This window comes from Podarcis tiliguerta (assembly GCF_965153285.1).
Source record: "Podarcis tiliguerta genome assembly, chromosome: 1".
NCBI classification, from domain to species: Eukaryota; Metazoa; Chordata; class Lepidosauria; order Squamata; family Lacertidae; genus Podarcis; species Podarcis tiliguerta.
This window is the reverse complement of record NC_139534.1, coordinates 82,950,393-82,972,850: the sequence shown is the minus strand read 5'-3', so window position 1 is coordinate 82,972,850 and position 22,458 is coordinate 82,950,393. Positions and strand designations below refer to the sequence as shown.

At 40.9% G+C, this 22,458-nt stretch overlaps 2 protein-coding genes and 1 long non-coding RNA gene across 5 annotated transcripts in view; 1 reads left to right on the top strand and 2 right to left on the bottom strand.

Annotated features, from left to right (window-relative positions):
- Positions 1–300, bottom strand: part of TTC17 (tetratricopeptide repeat domain 17) — a 57,500-nt gene extending 57,200 nt beyond the window's left edge. For 2 of the 3 annotated variants that reach the window (XR_014507529.1, XM_083424788.1), the window contains exon 1: positions 33–300. Coding sequence is in view for 2 of the 3 variants with exons in the window: in XM_083424788.1 (XP_083280914.1) it covers positions 33–266 (234 nt within the window). In the remaining variant the exon portion in view is untranslated. The remainder of the gene's footprint in view (positions 1–32) is intronic. The other variant, XM_083424789.1, reaches the window with a different exon arrangement.
- LOC310681960 lies at positions 171–6,488 on the top strand. Its single transcript, XR_014513688.1, has 2 exons — positions 171–306; positions 6,139–6,488. It is a non-coding gene; the product is annotated as an uncharacterized lncRNA (long non-coding RNA).
- API5 (apoptosis inhibitor 5) lies at positions 2,634–21,663 on the bottom strand. The gene is made up of 14 exons (XM_083434483.1): positions 21,449–21,663; positions 19,816–19,977; positions 18,639–18,732; positions 16,835–16,900; positions 15,677–15,828; positions 14,505–14,711; positions 13,458–13,562; positions 12,937–13,026; positions 11,338–11,519; positions 9,636–9,729; positions 8,913–8,969; positions 8,266–8,342; positions 6,856–6,992; positions 2,634–4,885 (listed from the first exon to the last, which is right to left on the bottom strand). Exons 1-14 carry the CDS (start codon positions 21,515–21,517, stop codon positions 4,806–4,808), a joined length of 1,572 nt encoding a protein of 523 aa, XP_083290609.1. The 5' UTR covers positions 21,518–21,663; the 3' UTR covers positions 2,634–4,805.
- Positions 21,664–22,458: the final 795 nt, after the last annotated feature.

Genomic DNA, 22,458 nt, shown 5'->3' with positions numbered 1-22,458 from the left:
TCCCACAGCGGCCAGAGGAGCCCCTCCCTCACCTGCTGCTGGATCTTGCCATCCTCGGTGACCACCCAGTGGGTGGTGGCGGCGCCAGGCTGAGCCGCAGAGCCCAGCAGCAGGAAAAGGCCCAGCAGCGCCCAGCCCGGAGAGGCGCACGCCAGCCCTCGACCACCCCGCCCGGACACTCCTGCTCCTGCTGCTGCTGCTACCGCCATCTTCCTCAAGCCCGGCCTACCCGCGCCACCCGGAAGCGGATAGGCCTTCAGCGCCATTTTGGAGAAGGAAGTGTGCGCGCGCTCAGAAAGCTTAGAGGTACGAAAAGGTGTAGACTCGCGCGAAGCCCGAACTTGTATGCTTAGATGTTTCGAGACGCCGCTGTGCGCGGATGGATTCTCTGCGGCAGCAGCATAGCAGTTTTTTCTGCCCTCAGTCAACTTGCCTTGTAAGTGAAGTGGGAGAAGCAAGCTCCCTGTTAAGACCACAAGTCCTGCGTGCGCGTGTCACTCTAACTTTCCTCCTCTCCTATCTCTATGTGACCGGGAGAGGCCGGAGGAAGGGGAGGAGAGCGTTGGGTCAAACAGAGGAGGACGTCTCGCGTGGCTGCGCCCCTGAGAGCGGGAGGCGGAGAAAGAATGTGGCGAAAGGGGGCGTGGCCTACAAAAGGAGGGCGCCGGGAGTAGAGAAGAGGCCGCGCCCTCTACGCATCCTCTGCCACGCCCTCCCACGTGCTGCTCAGAGGCAGCAGCCAATCACAGGCTCGCAGCCGCTGTCATCGGAAGGTGAATACGAGGCGCGCTCTTTTTGTTCCGCGAAGGGAGCACCCGCCAGCTGGCTGACCGCGTTGCAATCCTTTGGTTGCACGTGTGCCTTAGGCTGCAATCCTGTGGCCGCTTTCCCGAGAGGAAGCCCTTTTTCACGGAGGGCCAGAGTAGACGGACTGCTTCTGACATGGGACCATGTGCCCGTTTGGAGGCTGCTGCACCTGCCCGTCCGGATGGAAGAACATTTCAGGCTGCCCCCCAATCTGAAAAAAACGCCCCAGCAACAGCAGGCCATATAAGAGATATACTGACACAGGGGCCGAAACCCGTAGCAGACATAGATTACCCTGGCCCCGTGCCCACTATTACAGCACCGAACAGAATCGGGCTCACCTGCATTCTGCACAGGGCAAAGGGGCCAGATTCCAAAGAATAAATGCCCTTAGAAATGACAATATTCAAAAAGTAGCAGGGAAACATTTCAGCCTTGCTAGACACTGCTGCTAATCTTAGAAGCTGTTAATGAAAAACAAGGTTCTTCCTCAACGTAGGAAGTGAGTTACTCCCCCATTCTGCATCTAATCAATTTTAAACTGGTATTTTTGTACTATATTTTTGAATTTTTAATTGACTTTAGTAAGAAGGAATGGACCACCTTTCCAGTATGCATCTATAGTTAAATGGGGCTGTTTAATGTGTGCCATGTGCACAACACATTAAGTTATCTAAGGCATTCAACAGCTTGAATACAGTGGGGATGACAGGGTCTGTCACTTGACAGGATGAACACTTGCACATGCACACCCCATTACCAAATAGGATTAATTAAAGATACAAGAATTTAGGGATTTTCAAACCTGAATTTAGGAATATTCCTAACCATCCAGAGATTTATGCAAGTCATTGCATCATTGAAAAGAAAGACTCATTTGTCAATGGCTAAAGATTAAACATAACTGCAGGACCAGGAATATAGCTATGGATTATAGAATACCCTTAGAAATACATAGAATGGGTGATTGTGTGAGTGGACATTATTACATGTCCTTCACCCTCTGATCCGAGGCAGACTACATTAAAACACAGTATTAAAAACAATTAAAAACAATGTACCATCTCAAAAATGTAAGGTGGGTCCTAAAAATATACACCTCAGGTGTCAAAACCAAGGGTACGGATCTTCCACGATGGGGCTTCCCTTCTCCTCATGCAGCCTTCTTGCAACCCCCCAAACAGCTTCAGAGGATTGCTGGCAATCAGTAGAGTTAGAAGATCCAATGACTTAATTCAGTTTAAGGCAGCGTCCCAATAATGTCTACCAACATGGTCTTCAGGCATGTTCATCCTAACTAGGCAGGCGAGTAAGAAAAAAAGGACAGAACCTTCCCGCACCTTTAATAGTTGTGTAGAAGATGGAGTGGCTTGTCATGAAAGCTACACCTGCTGAAATCCCTGTTCACAACGAAGTGCAGGAACCCCCTCCCTCACCTGGCCATCCTATTCACAATCTGCCTATCCAAGAGCGCTGAAAATTTGCTGTGAATGACGAGGAAGAGAAAGGATGTTGCTGTTGTAGGAAATTCTCTATTGCACTCTTACCTTCTTCAGATGAGCATTGCTTGTTCTATGCAAAAGCACCATGCTGCAAGTGCATTATCCCTTGATGACTGAGCCAAGTAGAGAATCACCAACACCCAACCAAGCTCTTTTAAGTGAATTAATTATATTTAACTCTCTTTTCCATCACACCCAACTCATAAGAACACACAAAAATGGTTTACATTTAGATTATCCCTAAAACCTAGAGATGACATATTTTCTTAAAGGCCAGTGTGTTTTCAGGAAGCTATCATTTAAAAAAGACCAAGCAACAAGAAGTCACTAACAAAATTACAAAATGGATTTATTGCAAAGGCATAAAGGAAATTTTACAAAGAGAATGTGATTAATGGGTGTCTCCAAAAAGAAGTAACTGCAGCCACAACAAAAAGTGAAAAAGCTAGCTGTTTCTAAGGACAATCTGCACATCATTTATGAATAGAAATAGTTTTTAGTCAATTTGTTACCTAGGGGACCCTCCCTACTCCCTGTCCAAAGATACTTGGGCACAGTAGTAATCACTGAATGCCCATCCTTAAAAATTAGGCTTTCACATTATTAAAGGACCTCAAATTGCCATGGTAATCAAAATATGCAGCATACTGAATTAACCAAAAATATTTCAAAATCCATTTTGATCAATTATTTGTACTTTGACCAGGCCAGTTTCTAAAACAAAAATCTGAATAGATGTAGATGTTTCTCCTTAATTTGAATCATGTTTGTGGCCATCGAAAGAAAAACGAAACAAGGTTGTACACATCAAGGCTTCACCTGCAGTTCCATACTGGTTTAAACAGTCATGGTTTGCCCTAAGGAATCCTGGGAACTGTAGTTTGTTAAAGGGTCTGAGAGTTGTTAGGAAACACCTATTCTCCTCAGGACTGCAATTCTCAAGAGTGGTTAACAATCAGTTGCTTTCCTTAGGAAACTCTCAGCCTGCTTTACAAATTACAGTGCCCAGGATTATTTGGCAGGGGAAGTCATGACTGTTCCAAGTGGTATGATACTGCTTTAAATGCATAGCACAGATGGGGCCCAAAGAATGATTAAAATGATTTATTTGTCCAGTTTATGAACTGTTTCTCTCTGATATACATGAGGCTTGCTGGAAATATGCTTTGTACAAAATGTTGGTTTTCAGTACAGGCATCAAACTCTAGAGGGGAATGGGGGGTGATGCGAAGAATGAATATGCAATTTTTAAAAATAAAGCCTGACACTGGGTAACTTAAGCATTCCTGCAGTGTTATAAATTTTCCTATGATCTGTTACTGATATTGACATTTTATGCTGCTCACTCTTCCTCCTCCCACGCCTAAGGACCCAACATACATTTTTAATGGGAAGTATTTTTGGGGGGAGGTGAGAATCAAGTTTGCTACATCATATTATTTTAAATAAAATATCTAGAATCCTTATCACTATGATGATTCCATTATTACGTAAGATTTACCAAGATGTTTTAACTTTTTACCCAAGTGCAACTGAATAGCAGTAATTCCAAGTGCCTAATGCCATGCTTAATATTTGTAAACACAGGTATCTAACTAATTAAAAAAAACAAAAAAACACAAAAACAAAAGAGCTTCTTCTAAGGGCTAAACTGATCCAAGCTCTTTAACAAGAAAGAGTTATTACAGCATCACAAATTTGCCATTCTTGGGGTAGCATTTCTAGCAGTTTTATTCATTTTTCACTATAATTTTATGGCATATATATAAATATATATATGCACACACACATTTATAGAGAACATTTAAAAAGCCATTTGCAAAACACACATTATGTTACAATATATGGAGAAGAGCAAAATGTGTTCACGTTAACACCTGGCCTTCCCTGCTCCCTCCCACCCTTCCCAACAAGTAAATGGACTGACTTATGATAAAGAGCACAGATTCTTCTGCATCCATGTTGCACATTTTAAAAATCAAGGATTCCTATCAACAATCAATGCCACCACTGGTAGCCTATACTACTTTTCCTGCAATATCATTCTTTCCCACTTACTGCAAAAAATAAAATAAAAATACGATTTTGTCTGGAGAAGGGTTACCGCTGATTTCAACTTCAGTTATAACATTTCCACCTCTTATCTAGCATATGAAAATTATTGTACACTAAGGAGCCTACTTTGTATAGCCATATTTATAGATGAATGTAACATCAGCAGGAAAACCCATGCTTTCTTCCTGAATAAGTCTTGAAGATGCTTAAAAAACAAACCCAGACACAAACTCAAACTGCCAGCTGCTAAACATCCAAAAATACAGTTGTAGCTTCACTGTGGGTGAGTCTGCAGTCCGTTAGAAAAGTAGATCATACATACAAAGGTATAAGAACATTTAAATCAGTCTTTTGAAGAAGACAGTTCTTTCAACAATGCAGCCCTCCAGGCAATTCGTCAAGACTTGAAAGATGATCATGGCAATGAAAACACCATTGATTTTAGTAGATTCTTCCACGAGTGCGATTACCACGGCCACCCCATCCTCTCCCTCGTCCACCACGGAAACCACCTCTCTGCTCTGAAAATAAAGAGAAATAAAGGTCTGTTTTAAAACATATAGATCTCTGATTGACTAGAAGGAAAACAGCAACTACCCCTAGTTATAATTCTAGCTTTTAAATACAAGTGGCACTTAAACAAACATGACAGTAAGAATTGCAACATACTCTCTAATCAAGTAGATGCGGAGCCCAACTGTGTGAAGCAAGACCAGTAAGAACCACACCAGCTCCCAGGGCATACTGCCCAGTTTACATAAGGCTTGATCCACATGGTCATTCTCCCAGTTACACAACCACTCAAGGGATAGGACAGTGTGAACCTGCCTTTGAATAGCTTTTCCTATGGTAACTATATTTCAAGTCAGAATATAAACCTGCTCGTATGTGCCTCCCAACTCTGAGTATGAAATATTTAGCATGTTCATGCGTGCTACCCCTCCTTATCCAGTAAACCTATTTTAACATCAAAGTCTCTGATACATAGAAAAAGTAGTAGTAATCCGTATAATTACTCTGTATGTACATATTTTACACATACTGCACATCTGTTGTTATCATTATTTCTTAACCATCCTTTACTCTTAAGATCACAGGCTGAGTTACATTAAAACATACAAACTTGAGATAGTGGAAGGTATAGTCAGCAATTTACTTCAGCTTGCAAGATGTCTAAGCTGAACACAAACTTGAAAATAGGCGCTTGCCAGTTTAGCTATGGTAATAACTCATTCCAAGAAAGGTTTTGCAAATGGCAAGTCAATTGGCTCTCTCCACCCCCCCAATCATGCTACACAGGTACAGGTAGGCTAATCATTTCTTTGCGGACTTATTTGCAGAACTTGTTTAACAGAATAGAAAATAACTTTACCACTTATGGAACATGTGACTACCTGTATATTATTAAGTGTTGGAATCAAAGGGGACTATTCTGGAAGTGTCCACGTCATAGTTTCCAGCGTTCCTCATTATGCCTGCAGCCGTTTGCAACACTAGACAAGCCACTTACAAAACTCTGGGGAACTTCCGATGAAGCACTAATTGCCGATATGCACTCCAGACAATGTCTTTGTTAAGTAAACAGATTGTATATGAAAGCACTGATTGCATATGAAAGCCAAAGTTTGTGAATATCAAACATACCATTTTTTTAGCCCTTGACTGAATGAGAAAGCTGAACAATGCCTTTTAAAGAGAAAAAAATGTTCTGTGGAAAGGGCATTAATTGAAGCTGCTTATAGTGATCTCTCCAATTCTTATTTCGTTTCTCCAGCATTATAGTAGGCTGCAGTCCTACCCTACTGACCAACAGTGGCAGAGATTCATTGAACACAGCCATTGCCACTCCTACAGCCCTGGCCAGGAAAGAAGGTGGGAGGACAGATCAAAAAGCCTTTGTGGTGCACCAGTGCTCAGGCTGGCAAAGCAAAGAAGCCTGGATCAGGTCCGTTGCTGTCATATGAGAGCATAGTGTCTGGCATAGTGAATACGAGTTTGGATTGCTATTTCATGAAAGAATTAAGTGATGGCATGGAAGACCTTCCCATAAATCTGAATGAAGAGTTTCCTATCATGTTACAACCCCCCCTTCCTATTCAATGTGAATAAAACCTGACTCAAGAATTGGATGTGACAGGTTGAAATTTTATACAGGTAAATGCCAATGAGACCTAAAATAAATATCTTGTACTAGACCACAGACAGGAGACCTGAGGCTTTCCAGATGTTGCTCGACTAATAACAGCTGCAGTCCAATAGCATCTGGAGGGCCACAGGCTTGCTACACCTGTCTAGACATTGTTCAATATGATATGTAAATAAAAATCATGCCAAGATTGTATCTCGAAAAAGCACACACAAAATTCATGAACAGGAATACCAGAGAACACCACCACCCAAAGGCAACAGAGCCTGGCAACTCATCTTACAACACAAAACAGAATCCTATTTCTCCCTTGCACAGAATAACACAATCTCTTGCAACGCTTACCATAAGAAAAATTTCCCAGGTTACTACTGTATTTCCCACTGGGTGGATTGTATATCTGCCTGGCATCCCTTTTTGGTCCTGCTGGAGCCTTCTTTGTTGGCAAGTCTGAAGCTGCATCCTCACTTGCTCTTTTTTGCCTTCAAAGAAAATAGGGGGGAAAAAATATTGCAGAGACAAGTAAGACTTAAAAAAAATGAACCCAATATGTACAGCAATGGAAAACTTAATGAAGGCTTTTCGTATAAAATTAATTTACAGACATGCAACATTAATAGCACAGAACAAAAATTCCTAGCATTTCAAAGCAAGAAGATTCCTATTACCTTACTCTCGAGCTCATTTGTTTGTAAAATTAAAAATTAAAATAAAATGAGAGCGCTCAGGGCAAATATGTCACAAAATTGATAAAACTGAACATCACCTTAATAACCAAAGCTTCTATTTTTCTTTAGAGCAGAGGTAAGTAACCAAAGTGCTCTCCAGATATTGCTGGACTCCCCATAGCCCCAGCCAGCATAGCTACGGGCCAGGGATGATGGGAGTTACAAGTCAAGTAACATCTGGAAGACACCATCTTGGTTACCCTGAGTTTGGAAAAGCCTGCTCCTCTGCAAGAACAGGTGGGCTTTTACTTTTATTTCCAGACATCAATAGCAGAAAAATATAAAAGCAGCTTGCTTAGTTTTATTTTTATAAAAAGAAAATCCCACCATCTGCATATTCTCAAGTAAAGAAGATACTAGGTAGCCTTATGTTTTGCCTAGAGAAGAGGTGACCCCTAGATTAGCCATCTTTTTTAGGACCAAGATGCCAGGATCCCAGGCACTGCATATGGTATTCTGCTCAGCTCTCCCTATTCTAGCAGCAGTAGTCTCCGAAAGGTTAAGGACTTTTTGGAGCAGCTCCTCACCAGGAGTGGGTACTTCTAGAAGGAACGCAAAGATTATCAGCCCCCTGTACTTCTCCTGTGTGCATGGGAACATGTTGCCGAACTTCTCTGGATCCCAACCCATCTCTCTCTCCAGAGTAAAGTTATTACAATTGCTGAAGGGACTATTTGTTTTGCTAAATAAAGTATATTCTTTTTAAAGCAGAGGTTAGGTGGCCATCTCTAGCTGAAATTCCTGCATTGCAGGGTTGGACCAGATGATCCTCGAGGTACCTTCCAACTCTACAATTCTATTATTCCTTTTATCTTGACTCTCCTTTGGATGTTCAAACACACTGACTCAATCAATGAATGTATACAAAATCATAACTTGTGCAGATTAACATTTTTGGCATAACTTTATAGATGTATAAATAGATTTAAAAGAAGATTCCAACATTACATTAACAGAGATCTGCTGGAGGGCAGAAAGACAAGAGAGAAATACATAAATAGTTGGAAGCCATTCACTGCTAACTTACCCAGCTTCAGATTTCTGTACTGGTTTCCATGACAGCGTCACTGTGCTCTTGTATGAAGGGGGAATGTGGAAGAGATCCTAGAGACAATATAGGAATTATATGTTTCTGGGAATAGTACTTTAAACAGCTGAAGAATAGATGTTAAAAACTAAAGTTCCCCAATTCAAAATTTATTGCATGATGACAGATTTCCTGGATTTAAAAAAAAAATTCACTCCAAAATCCACATTTGGGAACATCCATCGTTAGGATAAGCATTAAGTATTAATTCAGTCTCTCTCTCACTCACTTCTCTTTTATGTTCTTGTAAAGGATTTGATCAAATTCCATTGTTTCCTGCACTGTTTTTGAAAACAGACTAAATTTCCCTACAGTTTGGTATAATGCTCAAGCACAACAGGGTGAGGAAAGAATCTACTACATTTGATGATGATGATGATAATAATAATAATAATAATAATAATACTGCAACCCATCTGACTGGGCTGAGCAGCACCCAGCAAAAGTTACTGGAACAGTATTCCGGTTTCCAGAAAGAACAGAGTTAGGGCCACAGAATTGATTGGTCACAAATAGCTTCAGGACTAATATCTTCACCAAACCATCCTTTTTAAACAAATCCAGTAATAAAATATAGAAGGCCTTACCTTGATTAAAACATTGATGTTATTTGTAATTTTCAGCGCAACCACCTTAATTTTGTTCTGCAAAAAAGGAGAAAGGCTATCTTAGAAATGTTAAAATTAAATTGTTTTTAAGTCTATATTTAAGATGTTTCCAATGAAGCTCAGTGCATTCTTTTCTTTTCTTTAAATGAACAACAACACTGAGGAGAACTATTTTCCATCTGAAACACTACCAGTTGCTAGAGTCTGGAATCTTTCATGCATAATCACATGCACATGTAGTTTAGTTATGGCCCTTTGGCTTATGTGGAGGATTGGTGCAAAACCTTCCCCCCCCCCCCCGCCTCTCTTGCTACACTTCTAGCAACACACTGCTTTTCTGTTCTCTGTGAAACAGAGTGGATGCATAAAAATAGAAGCGACACAGTGACACTCTTCAATTAGTTCAATCCAAGGGTGCTTGCTTAAGTGGAGAGATACTTCTGCTCATGGAAAAAGACATCCCCGATTTTCATCAATTCCCCTTTTGTGCAGCTCCCATATCATATCCTGACAGTCTCACCACCCTCGGGAGCAGATTTTCAGAAGGCACAGGGCAATTTGGAAAAACTATTTTTTGTCAGCAACACCCCCAGTTACTACTGATCAAAGCCACTGTCACGAGCTTTATCCATCAGACTATACTATGATAAAATCATTATGGTAAATTCAGCTAAGGTACTGCCGTTACAGAGGACTACATACCTCTTCTGTCTTTAATGCTTCTCCTGTTTTGCCCTGGAGCGCCAAACGAAGCTGTCGGATGTAAACCTGCAGTCCTCTAGCAAAATACTGTAATCTTTAACAAAAGAGAATAGCTGAACAGTAAGTTATGCAACACACAGTGAAATCAAGATGATAAAAAGGAAAACTGCTAGTATCTTGAAAAAAGAAAAGCCTCAACAGAAAGACATTTGGCAAACTGAATTTGCCTAAGTAAGAGACCTTATGTAGAATGTCCTAAATAAAGGTGTCTCTATAAAGGAATAAACTTTGGGGTAGATTTATGAATCAAGACTTTTTAATATCAAATATAATTTAAACATCAATCAAAACCAAGAACATTTTACTGAGAGAAGCGGAACTTTGATCCTAAACCTTCACTGCCTTGAAGGATATTTCCAGGAGAAGGAAAGGCTAAGGTGTAAACCCTACACAAACCCAGAGTGGAGTCCCTTTTGACGGATGGATAGTGCCTTGTACGTCTCCTTCCAGCAACTCCTGCAGCCAAGCTGGTGCCAAATGCGACTAAAATCAAAGTTGGCTCTCTAGTCTACCGGGGGTCCTAGTTGCGACAGCTACCATGAAAAATTTCCCATAATGACTTCCAGGTTACCATGGAATGGCAGTGGACGGCAAGCCCTGATTTATAAAGGGGTTTATATGTTTATGTTTTTATTTCATTTGTATATGTAAAATAGAAAATGCAAATATATATGAAAAGCTTCCCATAATGCCAATTTTAAATGCTGGGTAGACTCTGTGCTGCTTGGATCACTGGGTCGGGAGGGAATCAAAGTGTCTAAGGCAGGTGTTAAGGATGGATCCTACCCCCAGGATGCCAGATGCTGTCACTGACCATGGAGAAGATTGTTCTGATGCTGAAGAGAAATCTGAAAGAATTATGTAGTCTTTGGCATCTAACCACTCCTTTATCAATTTTAGAAACTGATTATGGAACAAAGGCATGGAGGAAATCTCACATGGAGGTTAGCAGAAAACCTCAGAGCAAAGCCCTAACCTAGGGTCACCAAGGGACACAAATGTTGAGATCCACTAAAATCCATTAAATAATCCTTAGACACATTTCGGTTACTATTGGTCAAAGTGCCATTTGATCTGAGAATTCGGAACATGTGAGCCCTTTATGAGTTCTTCAAGAGCAGCTTAAATTGCAGTTCAGTATTAATATGCTACAGGTCACAAACGTAAAGGTAATTCTTTGTTGGAAGCATTACAGCTTTTATACTTGATAAGCCTTCGGTGCATATTAAAAAGCTAAAGGCATTTTGTTTCACCGCCCAGTAAACTATTCATTTCATTGCTATACAAGTACAGGCTAGTTTGAGTTACAGAAAGACAATATGACATATCCAACAAGTAACTTTTAATAAGAAAACTGAGAAGAATTCTCTCATTAATTTTAGAGGGCCAGAAGTGAGTTTGAAATGTCAGCTTGGGGCTATACAGCTATTCTGACATAGACATTTCCCTATTGCCCTGAAAACTAGGAACAGTATCTTCAATATTTTCTGAAGTTTTAGTTAACCTTTTCTATTACTGGCTAATGCTTGCTTATTAATCATATGGTTAATTATAATTGGCAGAGAAAAGATCAGCAGGATTCTACATGACTCCATTACTGCTATTCTAATGAAGTCTGCACATGCATAGACTTTAATGCTACCTGATTTTAAAGTCTTTCACTTTCTCTGTGTTCAGCTTGGCTGTCAAGAAGTCTGGAAGTTTTCGACCTAGTTGATGAAAGCTATATAACAAACACTCCACATAGCTGAACTGCAATTTGGGCTCTTCATTGCCAGCGTTCTCCCCGTTCTCTGCTTCTTCTGGAGGGAGTGGCATGTATTCCTGAGAAACAGAAACCAGAAGAATTGACACTTGTTACTTCATCTAGTATTTAAGATGTCATTGCCTCAACTATGTATTCGTTACCAAATCGCCTTCCGAAAGAGGTTCACAAACATGGTTGCACAGCCAAGTATATTTAATCCCAGCTGTCAGAATGAGGGTGCAATCTCAAGCCATATTTGCCCTTTTAAAAACCAGAACACACAAACTGCCAACATTTCCCCTATTATTCTGTCCCTGCTCCTCCCTTCTATTTCTCTGACTGAGTGAGAATAGGTAGTAACATTTTAAACGTTCCCTTTTACTTAACTCGGTCAAGATTAGTCTGCTTTTCTCTGCCGTTTCCCACTGCATCTTGACCTCTACAGAGTGTTTATCTGCTCTCCTCCTGACACTCTCCTCGGCAGCAAGACAAAGACACAGGCATGTATTCAGATGGAATTCATTCCCATTGCCTACTACAGGGGTGGGCGGACTCTTCCCCAATTTCATATCGGTGAAGGGAGCCCAGATGGAAACATAGGGAAAGGGAGTGATTAAAGAAGTGGTGGTGGTGGGGACCCTCGGCAATCAGTTCAGACCACAGGACAGAGACATTTAAAATAAAAGGTGGTGGTGGGGTTATTGTTAGCTATTGTGATACAGTGGTACCTCGGGTTAAGAACTTAATTTGTTCTGGAAGTTCATTCTTAACCTGAAACTGTTCTTAACCTGAGGTACCACTTTAGTTAATGGGGCCTCCCGCTGCCGCGCAATTTCTGTTCTCATCCTGAAGCAAAGTTCTTAACCCGAAGTACTATTTCTGGGTTAGTGGACTCTGTAACCTGAAGCGTCTGTAACCCGAGGTACCACTGTATATATTTTTGTGTTTTTATATTTTAAACCACCCTGTGATCTTTGGATGAAGGGCAGTATGCAAAAGATTATAAATAATAAATCCTCCTCTTGCAGCCCACTTAGAAGACAGAGATGGGAAGACTACACCCAGCCCCACAAATTTATGGCTCCCTTACAGATTACACCAAGGCAGGGGGCGGGGGAGCCCAATGTTGGAGGATGACATCAGGAGCCCACCTGTGTTTTGGTGGTCTAGCTACCAAAGCTGGACACAATTTGTGAGTCCCTGCTCTCTACTACTGAAGCCAAGCATGTATTTCCTCCCGGCTGCTGTTCAAGCTTCTTTCAAGTGCTGTGCTATCCACAGAGAATTGAACTTCTTCACACTTGTAAACACACTGTGTATGAAAATTAGTCAACATCTGGTGTTCAAATCTGCTAAAGCAATTAGCTATTACAACACGGTTATCCCTCTGGAAGTACTATCATTACACTAGGTGCTTTTCAATTCAAATAAAAGGCATAATGAAATCTAATTACAAACTTTCACTCTCTCTCTTAAGACTAATAATCCTCTTACCAGTAGTTTATCAAAAAGCTTCTTCAAATTTGATTCTAGCTTTTCCATGTCTCCACAAAAGGAGCTCATCTCAGCAAGCAGTTTCAGCACCTACAGTGGGCGGGGAGAGAGGAAAAGAGCCATTGGAAAATTAACAGTTGCAGCTTTATACCATGACAATTTTTTTAAAAAAAGAACAGATTTTAAGACAGAAAGAAAGGGCTCATTCCTGGATATGACAGTGCAAATCAGAAAATGTGCCTAGAGGGCAGAAGATAGTGCCTCCTGTAGGATCTTAGTTGAATAGCATTCTTTCAGGCTGCAGACTATGTGCATAAATTGTTTGAATTTTGTTCTGCACAGCAGCACACATGATAAAAAAAGCAAATCTATATAATACTTTAGGAGAGAGTATAAAATAAGACAAGCAGAATCAGCCTTGTCTGTGGTCCAAATCAGCAATAAATTTCTTCCTATCTTATTTTGGCATACCTTGGATAACTATAATTCAGGCTCCATGAGATATTTCCAGATTAGCTTACCTCTAACTGTATATCAAGGCCTTCAACAGGGGTGGTCAGGGAACTCAAGTTTGGCAGCACATGCTCACAGAAGTAAGTGACAAATCTTGTGGAATGAACATTTTTCTGTAGAAAAACAAAATAGCAGCTGTAACAGCAACATTTTCCAATGTTTTGTTGCACAATTCCAATCTTTCATTTGATAACAGCTAGCACTAAAAGCCTTTTTAATCACAAGATCATTAAGTTAGCATACTACTAAGTAAACATGACACTGTTTTCCAAGACTGAAACACCTTCAAAGATTTTAGACAGCAAGCATGCTCAGATAAAACAGTGGTGTGACTTACATACAGTGAGAGATAGGAAAGCTACAACTCTAGCAAACAGGTACCTTAAATGGGTTGGTTTCCTTTCTTTAAAGCTTTAAACTCAGCTTCCAAGGTATTTTAATTCCACTTCATTTTAATCTGATTTGAATTTTGTTTTCTCCTCCCTGATTTGTTTTGGTTGATTTTATTCTGCACTTGATTTTAATCTATCTTAACTAGATTTTATTGGGTGATACCAAACATTAATCATACTCAGGGCAGATCCAATGAAAGTGATGGCCTTGCTCTATTTATTGGGAGAGTCCTTGAGGGGACAAAAGTAACATACAAGCTATTTTGTAAATATATATCAGTGACACATGCAACGGTCTTGCAACTTTTCACAGTCATGTACAGTGGTACCTCAGGTTACATACGCTTCAGGTTACATACGCTTCAGGTTACAGACTCCGCTAACCCAGAAATAGTGCTTCAGGTTAAGAACTTTGCTTCAGGATGAGAACAGAAATCGTGCTCTGGCAGTGCAGTGGCAGCGGGAGGCCCCATTAGCTAAAGTGGTGCTACAGGTTAAGAACAGTTTCAGGTTAAGAACGGACCTCCGGAACGAATTAAGTACTTAACCCGAGGTACCACTGTATTGTATTATGGGATAGTCATTCTGACACAACCAATACAGCCATGCTGTGTTGACACAACAGTCACAACACTTAAAAAACAAAACATCATAAATACTTACTGAGAAAAGTGGGACTGCTTGACGAGTACACTGTAAGAGTCTATCCACACAATCGGGGTCAGATGGATTGAAGGTCTGCTCAAGATCAGCTTGTTCAGCCACTAGTTCAACTAGCTGCTGCCGCCCACTCACTGTCTGCAGGCTTTTCAAGCCTGATAGTATCTTCATAAATAAGACAAACTCCTCTCCTGTCACATCCTCGAGCACCTTAAGAAAAGAGAAAAATAGAAAAGAATGAAGAATCATACCAATGCAGGTGGGAACAAGTGCCCATGTGTTATTTTTCCTTGCAAATGATCATTCCTCGCTTAATTTTTTTACAGCACATTTCAGTGTACAAACCATTTTAAAAAGCTTTTCCTTTAGTATTAAAGCTTCCATGCAATAAAAGTCAGATGGAATGATCTCCCCCAATGCTTCATATCTGAGCAGAATTTGAATCTTGGGCGAACATTCTGAATCCAACACTTTGTACATTATACCACACAGAACCTAAGTGCTGTTGCAAATTAACTGGTTTTATTTAATACAATGGGTCTAAGGCAGCAAACCTTTGCAAATTTACCTGGGCCCTACTGTACTCAGTGGGACTTTTCTCTGAGCAAATATAAAAATGGGATTAAGGAACAATGGCTCCTCTCCACATTAAAATAAATGCCAGTTGTCACTTGGATGCGTCTCCAGCACTAAATGGAAAATGACCCTTATGTGGCTGTGAAGAATAGTGAATACGAAGATTATAGTCTTTTTATTAGCAAAGCTGATATTCAATTTTAGATAATGCAAAATGTAAGATTCAATAGATGTTAGATGGGTAACATTATCAAGTGGCTTGACAACGTGTTTCCTACACATATGGTATGTGAGGTAGTAAAATTTATTCCTCCAATTCCAGTATCACCCCCCTAGATATCTAACTTAGGTATTCTCCAAAGCAGACAAAAATGTTTGTAGTCTTGATAGTTCATGGGGGGGGGGGGGGTCAGCAACCACCCAACAGGAAAAATAGCATACCTTTGTTAGACTCAACTAAAATGTTTCAGAATCTTGAACTGGTGAAGCTACACTATTAGCTACATTTTTAATTTACACCCATAGGTGGTACTTAATGTGTTCTGATAGGAAGCAATTCTGTTATGAAGAACGTAATTTAACTAAACTAATGTACTCACTTTCTTTGATTCTGTTAGTACGAGTTCTTCTACTTCTTTTGTTAACACCTCTTCAGGCAGTGTTTTGAGTTTTGTGGAGAGGAATTTGATGGCTCTTTCTCGTACAATATCCTCTCCTTGAAGAATCTGACTAAATAAACCACCCAGTGTTCCTAAAATAGAAATAAATATCACATAAGCATCCCTTTACAATTGAAAGGAATATAATTTTGTTAGATATTTGAGTATTCCAAGTATATGTTATATAACATATGTTCTATGTTATAAACACCATCTCCAACTCCTCAAAAGATTTTGTCAACGGTGTCTCCAAAAATTTCCCACACATCACTTGGGATGACAGGCGAACTAATGCCAGTGTACTGGAAGAAGCAAAGATCACCAGTGTTGAAGCAATAATTCTTCAACATCAACTTCGTTGGACTGGTCATGTAGTGCAGATGCCTGATTATCATCTTCCATAGCAACTACTCTATTCCAAACTTTAAAATGGAAAGCGTAATGCTGGTGGTCAACAAAAGAGGTTTAAAGACTCTCTCAAGGCAAATCTTAAAAAATGTAGTATAAACACCAACAATTGGGAAACACTTGCCTGCAAGCACTCCAATTGGAGAGCAGCCTTTACCAAAGGTGTCATGGGCTTTGAAGACGTTCAAGCTCAGGACAAAAGGGAGAAATGTGCTAAGAGGAAGGCATGCTTGGCAAACCCTCACTGTGATCAACTCCCGCCTGGAAACCTATGTCGCCACTGTGGAAGGACATGTGGATCCAGAACTGGCCTCCACCGCCATTAACGGACTCACTGTTAAAACCGTGTTTATGGAAGACAATCTTACTTGGCTACAAGTGATCACCAAAGAATAGCATGAGTCAGCTACATGGAAATGGCATAAATAATTGTAAATGTTATATACCACATTAGTAGAAAAAATCCTGTTGCTTCTAAAAGATCTACACCCTCCTCTGGAATAGCTATCTATTGTAATACACAAAACTATATTCTTTGTAGCTTTGCAAATTATTCTATTATTATTGTCAAAAAGGTATTCAGACTGGTAACTATTCCGTATCTCCCATAAGATAGTCAATTCTCATCCCAAAAGATCCAACAGAGCGTACAAACAATTTATAAATGTCAGGATATAAGGCATGCTTTACCTTTAGCATCCATCTTAAATATGCTTAGCAAAGCATTGTTAACCAAGTTGAATTCTGCAGAATCATCTGGGGAAAAGAGAAAATTAAAGATGAAAAATATTTTAATTCTAGCTAAATAAAGTGAAGCACTGGAAATCGACACAAACTAGAATCTCATGTGATAAGAAATTATTCAAAGAACCAGGTGAAGAATGAAAGTGGCAAAACCATTGTCTGAAAAACAGAAGGCAGATAACATAGCAGTACAAATACAAAGCTCCATCTGGCTGACTTATGTTTATTCCCTTCCAAGAAGCATATAAGACATGCACAATGATAGCATAATAATAACACTGCTTATTTTTTTAATATGCTTTTTATTAGTTTTCTTACTTAGCAAACACACACAAGAAATTAACAAAAATGATAAACAAAAAAACCAATACATATATCCATAAAGCCATATGTTCTTACAAAAGAACTTATGCCACCATATTCTTAATTCCCAATTCCTCATCTTCCCCAATTCCTCATCTTCCGTCTTCCTCAAAGCAGGTCTATCTTATCTGCTTAATAAACTGCTTCTTTAATCATTTCACCATTTATTCTGTTATCTGAATACTATTCTTATAATCCATATTGTGGTTTGCAAAAATTAATCAAAGCAAGTCCAGGTTTTAGCCTGAGGGCACTGTTGTTTTTAAATATTCTTTATAAATTTATAAAGAATTTATAATTTATAAATAACACTGCTTATTTTACATCAGAAACAAACAAAAGAAGCAGAATACAACAGAAACAAGCACAAAGACAACAATTCTAGATGCAGGTAGGTAGCTGTGTTGGTCTGACGCAGTTGAAATAAATTAAAAAATTGTCCAGTAGCACCTTACGAGACCAACTAAGTTTGTTCTGGGTATAAGCTTTCGTGTGCATGCACACTGAAGAATATCTGAAGAAGTGTGCATGCTCATGAAAGCTCATACTCAGAACAAACTTAGAAAGACAACAATGTTTAATCAATGGGCAACATACAACACCACACAAGCAGACCTCCTCCTTCATTTATATCCCAATGCACCCGCCCCTCTGCTCCAGAGGGAATCTATTGCTTTAGGTGATAGGAGCAGGAGAAGGAATTCATTCTGCCAAAAGTGTACATTCCACCAGTGAATGAACACCACTGGATTTCACCCAATGTCTAGAAGCCATATAGCGTACATCTATCTATCCCATTTAACTGTGGCAAGCAAAAAGTTTCACTGCAACATGTGAAGCAGCATTGTTTCCAACAAACCTATGCAGCTTTTAAGACAAAGACCTAGAGGTTGTGGATACTTCTTCCCCAAGAAGCTAGCACGAAGAATTCCTGCACTAGCCAGAGTAGCAGTACCAGCTGCTGTGCCAGTGCACTAGAAGAGGGCACCTTCTAGTGAAATAATGAGGGAAAGACACAGAATGGTCGGGCTCCATCTGGTTCTGAGGCATGCCTGTGCTTTTCTGCCTGCAGTGGTACATTAGCATAGCCCTTTCCTGCACTGTGTACTATGTACCACAGATTGATAGGCACCTTTTAGAATGTACAGACAGCCAGCTCCCTGTACATGTTGAGTTTTCAAACAAAAGAGGTTCAAAGCATTTAGGAATTTGAATGGTAGGTAAGACAGCAAAACTTATGGGGTGGTGAAGACTGCTAGAATACAGAACTGCAAATATTGACATGGAAAAACAAGATGGTTAAGGAAGACAAGCATAGCAATGACTCTATATCCTCGCTCTGATTACACCTTGTAAGGTTACAAATACAAACACCAATCTCTTCTACCTGACTGAAGAAGTTGGGTGAGTATATCTGCCACTCTGGGGAGGTTGTCACCGGTAGCAAACTGAGGTAATTCTTTGATTGCTTGGCGCCGGATCTATAAACAAAACAAAGACACACACATTCACCAACCAAGGAAGTAAAATTCTCTTACACAGATGATAAAGCTTCAAAAAAAAAAAAAAAAAAAAAAGGTTGGGAAAGTCAGACACAAACTATTGTCTGATTGTGCTGTCAGTTTTTATGTTCACCGTTACTTAATTGTAATGAGGCTCCGCTAAGGGATTTAGCCTGAAATCCTATATCAATGTACCTGGGAGGAAGCTCCTCTGAAAATGGGACTTACTTTGTGGTAGATATGTAAATATGACATGCTTATCTGTCATTAGATCATCACAGTACAACAGATGAACAGTCTAAAAGTCACATCAATATCTACTGAGGTTAACACACACCCAAATAAAACTACAACACAGACAAGTTTAAAATGACAAATTTCCTCTTGCACTGTTGCTAAACATTTCAACAACTAAAACAGATTTAAGGATGAACCTTTTCTGTACAACTTTCTCAATTTATGTCATTGTTTTATAAACAGGCAAAGATGTAGTTTCATCCTGCCTTTGGGAGTTATTCCTGTTTTGGTTTTGCTAGTTTGCATTGTTCTTTTAGTTATTTTGAAATTGGTATTTAAATTATTTTGTTAATTCATTTTAAATTTTACACTATATATGTTGTGAGCACATGTTGAAGAGAAGCTTATAAATTCATAAATAAACTACTGTATATGAAAAATACTTTCTGAAAAGTGATGCCTGTGCCTAAATAAAGTTTGTATGAACCCCAACTCCTGATGAACAGGTAAAAAAGTCACCCACACTCTGATTGCTCCCAGATGATTATATGGTACATTTTTTTTAAAAAAATACACTATCAACTTCCCATAATTTTGTTTCATAAAATAATTTACCAATCCATTGACAAGCATGCCAATCCTGGTTAAAAAACCCAAAGATGTAATAGCAGTTTCTCCTGGTTTAGACCTTATGAGTGAAAAGTGTTCTGTTCCCCCACAATTTTTTTTACAGTCAATCTGATAGTGGGGTGAGGATGAGAGGGGAACGGATGAAATCAGAAGGAACAAGAGGCAAGTGCTAACTGCCGATGAAAACATACTTACAGAAACATCTTCATCCTCACAAAGGTCCAGTTGGGCATTGATAGCTGAATCTGCCAGTTCAGGGAAATGTTTGAAGAATTTTGGAATAAATTGTGCTGCTAATCTCTTCTCCTTGGCACCTCCCTTGACACCATCCAAGATCACCTGGTAAGCATCTTTGTGCTAAGACAGAAGATAGAAACTCTATGCTTTATGCAGTTAACAGATGCAATAATGTACTGCAATATCAGAATACTGTTCTAAGGCTCTGAATAAATTTACATATAAAGAATGAGATATTTATAGCTTGGGCATATCCAAGAGTATATCACCACTATCCACTGCAGATCTCACCACCACTACTCATGTGCCAAACAGCATCCATAAAGTTATTTTTAGTGTGTGTTAGATAACTATAAAACCACCTTTCCTAAAAGTCTAAGGTTGCAAACCAATGCCCATGTACATGGGAGTAAGTTTCACTCCATTCAGTAAGCCATGTATAGGATTGCATTGCAAGCATCTTCTACAAATACTGCAATATCATCCTATTTGTCCTAGCTTTTGGGGAGCAGGCTTAATCTGGGAAAGCGCTGAACACTTTTACCATTATGTGTGCAGTGTTTAATTTTAGATGGATACTTTATATGCTCTTCATAGCCTACTGCTAGGTGTCTCAAGTGTTGAAGGAGACAGTGCCATGGATCATCGCGGGTGGAAGTATAGTGCAAAAAAAGAAGACCCCCCCCCCCCGGGTCTTTTACACACATCAAGGTACAACACAGCAAACACAGATGTTTACAAGAAGAAGAGCTGGGGGGGGGGGAACCCTGTGTTTGTGAGTACAGTACAGCACTGGGGAAAGGGCATCCCTTGGGGCAATGGCGTTAGAAGAGGATGCATGGCACACAAGTCTCTAAGGCCACAATTCTAAAACACACACTACTGAACACAGGAGGAATGGTAAGTAAACATGCATAGGGCTGAGCTGTAGGGATGCATACTCACGACAACGTAATGCTACATGTTATACAAAATGAGATGTTATATCGCATCACTTGCGACTACGGATTTCTGAATGAACGCCCACATAAACACGACTACAACCCTGCCTCTATAAGCCAGCGCAGCAGGCAGCACATGGTATGCTGCGGCCGCAATTCTAAACAGGTTTACTTTTGAGGAGAAAAAAACCCGTTGAACTAAACGAGCGCTGGGAGAAGCGAGCACGGGATTACTACACTGCACGTCCCGTCCCCCCCTCACAAAGCACCTCTTCTTTATCCTTTTACGAAAAAGAACCGGAAATCATTTTAATTTTGTAAGCAGGCGTTTGCCAAGAGCCTTCGGCCCAGCCGTGATTTCAAGCTCCTACCCTCAGGTTGTTTAGCTAAGGAAGGGGCACCTTCTCAATGGAAGATTTCTAGCGGAGGAGGAGGAGGTGCCCCTCAAAGGGGGGGGGGGGGTCCGAATCCAGACTCATGACGGGGGGAGGGAGGTGAGCAGAGGCAGAGCGTGGGGAGCCTGGCTCGTCCTCCTTTCTCCCCCCTCCCCATAGCCGCCTCCGCCGCATAAAGGCGCCGATGTTCCCCCGCCGCCGCCTAGGCCCAGGAGCCCCGCGCGCAGTCCGAGCCGCCCGCCCTCCCGCTCGCACCTCGGCCGCGGTCTCCTTGGCGTCGGCTAGGATGCCGTAATTACGGTACAGCTCCTCCACGGTGGGCATCGTGCCGCGGATGGTCCTCTCACGGCCGGCCTCTCTCAATCTCCGGCTGAAGCTGCGACGAAAACAACCGCTTTCCCTTTCACGCCACCTCCAACCCGCGGGCGGAAGCGAGCGGAACCGCCTAGTCAGGCCGCGCGCGGCTTCCGGCGGCGGTGGGAAGAGAGCGCATCTGCCCCCGTCCCGCCTACAGCGGCCCCTGCCGTCGCGGAGGTGTCGTTGCAACCGGCGCGGAAGCGGAGCGAGTGATGTCAGTCACATTCAGGAATCTCTTTCTCGTTCGCCCTTCTGCTGCGGTCGAATCAGGAGCCGGCTTCCCGCTAGGAATGCTGATATTCGCCAGCCCCTTCTTACGTAGAAGGTTCATGTGCTACCATTCTTTTTTATTATTATTTTTAAAAAGGTGAAAAAAGGTGCTACTATGAGGGTGGAAGAGGAGAGCGCAAAATGTGGTCTGAAGCTCAACATCAAAAAAACGAAGATCATGGCCACTGGGCCCATCACCTCCTGGCAAATAGAAGGGGAAGAAATTGAGGCAGTGAGAGATTTTACTTTCTTGGGCTCCATGATCACTGCAGATGGTGACAGCAGCCACGAAATTAAAAGACGCCTGCTTCTTGGGAGAAAAGCAATGACAAACCTAGACAGCATCTTAAAAAGCAGAGACATCACCTTGCCAACAAAGGTCCATATAGTTAAAGCTATGGTTTTCCCAGTAGTGATGTATGGAAGTGAGAGCTGGACCATAAAGAAGGCTGATCGCCGAAGAATTGATGTTTTTGAATTATGGTGCTGGAGGAGACTCTTGAGAGTCCCATGGACTGCAAGATCAAACGCATCCATTCTTAAGGAAATGAGTGCTCACTGGAAGGACAGATCGTGAAGCTGAAGCTCCAATACTTTGGCCACCTCATGAGAAGAGAAGACTCACTGGAAAAGACCCT

Coding starts and splice junctions, on each gene's coding strand:
- API5 (XM_083434483.1), bottom strand. CDS start 21,517: ATGCCCACCGTGGAGGAGCTGTACCGTAATTACGGCATCCTAGCCGAC. Junction 16,901..18,638: donor CACCCAACTTCTTCAGTCAG/GTAGAAGAGATT, acceptor TCTTTTCCCCAG/ATGATTCTGCAGAATTCAAC. Junction 11,520..12,936: donor AGCTTTTTGATAAACTACTG/GTAAGAGGATTA, acceptor TCTGTTTCTCAG/GAATACATGCCACTCCCTCC.